Source organism: Bubalus bubalis, chromosome 1 (genome assembly GCF_019923935.1).
Source record: "Bubalus bubalis isolate 160015118507 breed Murrah chromosome 1, NDDB_SH_1, whole genome shotgun sequence".
In the NCBI taxonomy this organism is placed as follows: domain Eukaryota; kingdom Metazoa; phylum Chordata; class Mammalia; order Artiodactyla; family Bovidae; genus Bubalus; species Bubalus bubalis.
This window is the reverse complement of record NC_059157.1, coordinates 21,132,730-21,139,533: the sequence shown is the minus strand read 5'-3', so window position 1 is coordinate 21,139,533 and position 6,804 is coordinate 21,132,730. Positions and strand designations below refer to the sequence as shown.

General features: G+C 49.8%; 1 protein-coding gene across 4 annotated transcripts in view; it reads right to left on the bottom strand.

Annotated features, from left to right (window-relative positions):
- Positions 1-202: 202 nt before the first annotated feature.
- The window catches only part of PRAG1 (PEAK1 related, kinase-activating pseudokinase 1), a 47,721-nt gene continuing 41,119 nt past the window's right edge, over positions 203-6,804 (bottom strand). For all 4 annotated transcript variants that reach the window (XM_025279138.3, XM_006045550.4, XM_006045549.4 and 1 more), the window contains exon 6: positions 203-1,789. In XM_025279138.3, the coding sequence (XP_025134923.3) occupies positions 626-1,789 (1,164 nt within the window). In that variant the 3' untranslated portion in view covers positions 203-625. The remainder of the gene's footprint in view (positions 1,790-6,804) is intronic.

Genomic DNA, 6,804 nt, shown 5'->3' with positions numbered 1-6,804 from the left:
GCTTCTTTCTAAGAGGCTGTTAGGTTGAGAGAGAGGCAGGGAAGATGAACTGGTCCCCACATGCCTGGGCTCTTGTGGCCTGATGCTCTTTCTGACGAGAAGTAGAAGAACAGGGACAGTTCAAGTGGTCTTGAAGCCACCGTTTCAAGGGCTTAAAACGATTTTACCCACCAAAGGTATTAACGCGCTTGGAGATGAAAGAGCTTTGCTCAGGACTCAACCAGCAATTTTAATTAAAAATGGAGGGTTCTTTTTGTTTTTGTTTTTTTTAAATAGCCACTTGACAAGAAGGTAAAGAGACCGCCTAATGGGGTAGTGAGACCAGAGTCCAGGCTTCATTTGGCGGGCGGCACTGTCCTCAGGACCTTGCAAGAAGCTAGAAATGTACATAATTGCAGAGGAAATTGCAAGACTACAGGAGAAAAGGAGGCTAGACCACGGTGGGCAATGACATCCACAATCTTTCATATTTATATCTTATATATATATATATATATATTACATCCAAGTACGACAGTCATTTGTACCATTTCCCAAGAGACACGGATGTTTCCCAGGCAAGGCAGGGCACGGGGAAGGGGGTAGGATGGGGGGTCCGGCCCAGAGGAGGGGGCTGGGAGCTGCCTCACAGAAGCTGTAGGAGCTTCAGTGATTGTAAGAGGGCTGCAGGCTCAGCCGACGCCAGATACTGGCAGCAGAGCCAGTCCTCCAGCTCCACCCCGCGCCGGCGGTCCACCGCCTTCTCGGCGAACTTCATCATCATCAGGGCTCGCTTCATGTCGATCCAGTTGTGGAGCGTGGCGCACAGCGCCTCCTCCGAGGTGCCGGGCGGCTCCACCAGCTCGCGCCGGGGCCCCCACAGCAGGCACTGCAGCACGCGCTTGGCCTCGCCGATGCGGATGCGCTTGATGGGGTCGGCCTCCAGCAGCAGGTGGGCGAGCCGCTGCAGGCCCGGCGAGTAGAGGGACAGCGCGGGCAGCGGGGGCAAGTCCTCCTGCCGGTAGTCCTGCTCCCGGAGCTGCGCCCGCACCTCGAACGGGTTGGGCTGGTGGAGCAGCTCGTAGATGAGGATGCCCGTTTGGAATTCGTCGAACTTGCGGTACTGGGAGGCAGACACGATCTCGGGGGCCAGGCGTGCCTGGCTCTTCTTCTGCTGCAGGTTGGTGGTACCACCTGGCTTCTGCTTGGCCTTCAAGAAGTTGCTGATGATAAGCCGGGGCAAGTGTTTCTCACTGGACCCTCCTTGAAAGGCGGGGGCGGCTGGAGGGGTGGGGGTGACGCTGGTAGGGACGGTGGCTGAGGGGCCAGAGGAGGGGGTAGCCGCAGGGGCGGGGGATGTGGTGGTGGGAGGGACGGAGGCAGCGGCGGAGGGCTCGGGGGAGGCCTGGGGGGCGCAGCGCACCAGCAGCAGGTTCTCCAGGCACAGGTCCCGGTGGATGACCCCATGCTCCTTCAGGTGCTCCAGCCCGTTGCAGAGCTGCAGGAGCAGGAAGCACACCCGCCGCTCGTAAACCTCCGGCTCAGACTGGTGGCTGGCGGCCAAGTCCCGCACAAAGTCCGAGGCGGTTTGGTGGGGCACCTCCCGAGTGATGACCACCACGCAGTCCTGCTCCTGGGCGGGGGCATGTGAGGGCAGGGCAGACAGAGGGTCCTTGTGTGCGTCGGGAGAGGTGAGCATGCTGGAGGGCACGGAGGCGACAAAGTGGCCACAGTCCTGCTGGATATTGAAGTGCACGGGCACTGAAGGGCTGCAGTAGGAGGCTGCTTTGGGCTCGGGGGTCTTGCAGATCTGTGGGGGAAAGCGGAAGTGAGGTCAAAAGCCAGAGCCATCGTTCTGTTCAGTGAATAGTGCTGGGACATTTAGACATCCGCACGCAAATGGTGAACTTACACCCCTACTGCCCACTGGCACACACCATTTAACTCAAAATGGGTCACAGAGACCTAGGTCACAATGGAGAGGCTTAGGTGTGAGAGCCAAAACATATATACTTTTGAAGAACACACAGGGCAGACTCTTTGAGGCCTTAGGCTAAGCCAAGATTTCTCAGTGACTACACCAGAACCATGGTCCAGAAGAGAAAAAGGCAGACAAACTTGACCTTATCAAATCTTAAACTTGTGGAGTTCAAAAAGTATTAAGAAAATTGGGAAGACAAGTATCAGAATGGGAGGAAATATTTGCAAAACACATATCCATCCAGAATGTACCCAGAATTATTGCAAAGCTGTCGTGAGATAAATTATCCAATCAAAAAGTCAGCAAAAGATATTCACAGGCATTTCACCCAAGAACTATGTAAATGGCTATAAGCACATGAAAAGATATTCAACATCATGAGTCATAAGGGAAAGGCAAGTCAAAAACACAATGAGAACCCAGGTGATGCCCACCAGAATGGCTGTAATAAAATGATAATACCAAGCGTCTATGAGGATGTGCAGAAATGGGAAGTCTCAGATACAGCTGCTGCTAAGTCGCTTCAGTTGTGTCCGACTCTGTGCGACCCCATAGATGGCAGCCCACCAGGCTCTGCCATCCCTGGGATTCTCCAGGCAAGAATACTGGAGTGGGTTGTCATTTCCTTCTCCACAGATACAGCTAGTGGGATGTAAAATGGTACCACCCCTTTGGATACAGATGCTCAATTTCTTAAAAAGTTAAACCTAAAATGATCATCCAATCCAGCCAGAATGAGTTCCCTTGATAGGAAGACATCTCTTTGCCCACAACGTGGACTGGACAAATTCTCAGGAAGCCAGAAAAGAGCTTCCTCAGGCAATCAGCCTCACTCCCCAGCCACTGCACCTGACTTGGCAGCTACCTGACAGCAGATATGTTTGATCGCTCGGATGTTCCCTTCTTGGGGAATCTCAGGGGCAGAGATGCAGGCCCTACACCTCTAGGACTTGGTCAAATTCTCTTAGGCTGCCCTGGTTTCTAGATCCAGGTTAATATGCCACGCCTACCAACTGGCACAATCCATGGGGCTGATTTTAGTGGAGCTGCTAAGTGTAAGCCACTCTTCCAAGGGTGAGTCATAGCAACTGAAAGAAAACAGAAAGCTCTCCAGGGAATAGGGAAGCCCAAGGGCCCAAAGGCACCCTCTGAAGATGGAAATAAACAAGCAGAGGATCTCAAGTTCTCTGGGGAATTCCTACTCTGTGTCTTTCCCGCCTCTTCTACATCTTTTTGTACTAATGACAGCGTCAGCTACCTAAGGATCCTGAGCAACAAGAATCTTCATCTGGTGGCCGCACAACTGGGAGTCTTGAGTCACACACAATGGCCTCCCATCAGGCCTGATCCCCTCTAATTAATTATACTGAAAGAGACTGCAGATGGTCTGTGGGCACTCCCCTGCAAAGGGGATGGTGCAGCCCCAGCCGTGCTGTGTAGAAGGGTAAGGATCAGTATGTAATCCTGAGAAGAAAGGCATCTGGCCTTTCTACAAAATATCACCCAGCAACAATCTCAAAATAACCCTTCCGGCTGCTGCATGGCTATACTCGAATGATCACGGCGGTGTTTATGGAGTGCCACAATGCTTACAGGTGACGTTTTTAGAAGTTCTGTTGCAAGCACCTTTTCAAAGAGATTTATTTATATTGCAGCTCTACAAACCTCAGCATGAAACCTGGCATAAAGGAGCTCAGCTACTAAGAAAACTTTTTAAAAGATAATTGGAGGGTTGGGGGGTTGAGGGGAGGGAGCACATTAATTTAGTGATCTCTCTTATTAGAAAAGTAGAATAGAAATAAAAGGGAAGCTCATTCTATCCCAGACAGTGTTTCCTCTTCCATTAACAAAAGTGGTTTCAGGATACATGTCGAAAAGGCACTGCTGTAGGTTCTTTCTTATCTGAGCCCAGCCAGCTATATTTGGTTTTTAAATGGCAGTTTTCTGGAACATTGTCGGCTGGGGTGGTCCTCAAAAAACAGTCTAGTGTATAAATACCAACAACCACTGTGTATGGACCTGTTTGTAGTGCCATCTATGGATACAAGTGAGAGCTTCTCAACTACAACATACCCAGATAACACTCACATGGTGCCTATAAAGCACATTTCCTGTACTGTCTCTTTAAATCTCATTGAACAACTCGATGAGATAGATGTTACTACAGAGCAGGAAGCTGAGACTTCAAAATGTTATTTGCCCAAGATTATACAGCTGAGAAGTGTTCTGGAGGTGAAGAGTATGAGCTTTAGGGTGAAAAGGACCTTAGTTTAAATACAAACTCTGCAAACATTGGCAAGTTGCCCTTGATTCTTGTTCTTTTCAGTTGGTCGTTATGTTCTATTAAGTAGTCACAGACACTGAACGCATGAATGCTGAACCACTGCTCCTGGGGAAACACAACGTGAAGCTCTTACAAATCTCTGGTCACAAGATGTTCATCAGCTGGCCAATGTATAACCCTGCTGTATGTGTATGGAGAAGGCAATGGCACCCTACTCCAGTACTCTCGCCTGGAAAATCCCATGGACGGAGGAGCCTGGTAGGCTGCAGTCCATGGGGTCACTAAGAGTTGGACACGACTGAGTGACTTCAATTTCACTTTTCACTTTCATGTATTGGAGAAGGAAATGGCAACCCACTCCAGTGTTCTTGCCTGGAGAATCCCAGGGACTGGGGAGCCTGGTGGGCTGTCATCTCTGGGGTCGCACAGAGTCGGACATGACTGAAGCGACTTAGCAGCAGCAGCAGCTGTATGTGTGTTTCTGTTTAAAGACGCCTTATTCATAGATACTGTTGAGTACCTCAACTATGCTAACAGTGACTCATGGCTGAAGCAGTGTAGCTCATGCCTGAAAAGAAGCTGATCTAACACCCTCTCAAAACTGCATCACAGTCTTCCTGACCTTAGGATCATGAGATAGGACTTCATTGCTTGGCATGGCTGTTTTAAAAGGTGAAATCACCCTTTAAAAAAAAAAGTGTGACGATGAAGCATTTGTTTACAGTATGAGAGCTGAGAAAGAAGGTGGAGCGTCCCCGTGTAGCACCTCAGCTAGGGATTTGCGTGTTGACTACCTCGGATCTCCCCAACTCCGCACATGGCCAGAACAGATGCACAATGCACAATGACCACTAAAGCACCCCAAGTATTTATTATTTGGGGTTACAAAAAAATTTCAGCACCAAATTCACAAATATGAAATCCCCAAATATTGAGAATTGACTGTATTTATCTCAAAGTCTGTTTCTTCTCTGTATCTCAAGGGCAGTGTCCCTCCTCACAGGGCCACTGGGAACATTAAAAGATACAACACAGACGTAGCTTTCAACACAAAGCCTAGCCCAGGTGAGCACCCACCGGGAAAGGTTGCTATGGTGACTGCTCTTGTGGTCTGGCGGTAACCTGGTGGTGGAGCCAGGCAACCAGAGGTGGCTGGCAGGTAATTATACAAACCCAGAGGGCGCAGCTGCCGGGCCTGGGATGCGTTTCCAAGGATCCTTTTCTCCAGGGTATCAAAGGCTTGAGCCCACCAAAAACTCTCCTCCGGAGTCCAGGCAGTTTGCACAGAGATGTAAATGAAGGAGCAGAGTAAATGACAACTGGCCTGGATGGGATTCAAAATCAGTGAGCTGGTCCTCTGGCAAGACCTCACTGCCTCAAACAAAAGACAGGGTGCATGTTAACCAGTGGGGGAGCCCTGGGCAGGGCCCCTCAAGATCATTGTACAGTGTCAAATTAGGAGTGAAGATAGAGGAGGTGGGTGAAAGGCTTCTCTTCCACCCCCACCTCCCCTCACCATCCCGCAAGATCATTTTCAGGGGTCTGCGCTCAGGTTTTGGCTCAAGACCTTCACACAGACTGGTTCAGCTCCAATTTCAAAGGTTTCATTGAGCCAAGTCTCGCTTTAAACTTTGGTGCCTTGGCCTGCTTCGTGGTTGAAAATCTGGGCTAAGTCACGTCTGCGAAATAAAAAAGGCCCAGCCAACTTAACACGGGTCCCTAATTACTGGAGTTCTGGCTGACTGAGGCATGAAACAGCTTCGACAGCACACGTAACAAAGGCTTTTTTTCCTACCCTGTATTCGTGGAGCAGGGCTACGTGAGCTGGCTTCATTCTCTCACTGCCACAGGAAGCAAAGCCCACAAACAGAGGAACCAACGTGAGCCTGAGCAGGTGCGAACCTGCAACCGAAGCTCCTGCATCCCAGACACGGATGAGCTCGGCTGCAGACAGGCAGCTCGGGAAGGGGCCTGCTCCCCCTCCTGGGGACCCAGAGGATTCAGATGACTATTCCATCCAGAACCAGCACTAATGAAGTGGAACGGTGGCGCATGCAGGAGGATGCTCTGCACCCCGCCTCCACCCCATCATCAGGCCAGGCACATCTGCAAATTGATGCTGCTGTTCCCTAGACTCTGAATACTTGAAATTCTTCAAATTTCCTTTTCATAAAATATTGAGCTCCAATATAAAAAAAAGTTAAAAAAATTTAAAAAGAAATTTCCTTTTCACACGCTACGGAGATACTCCCTGATCTGCCAAGGCTCCAGCAGAATCACAGAGAACACTGGGACTCTCTTCCTTAACAGGCTCAAGGTCTATCTGCTGGTTTCCTTATTATTTTTTGATATGGACCATTTTTAAAGGTTTTACTGATTTGGTTTCAATATTGTTTCTGTTTTGGGTTTTTTGGTTGGGAGGCACGTGGGACCTCAGCTTCCTGACCAGGGATCAAACCAGCATCCCCTGCATTGGAAGATGAAGCCTTAACCACTGGACTGCCAGGGAAGTCCCTCCTTATGGTTTAGATTTCAGATGAAATGAACAACACTGCCTTCT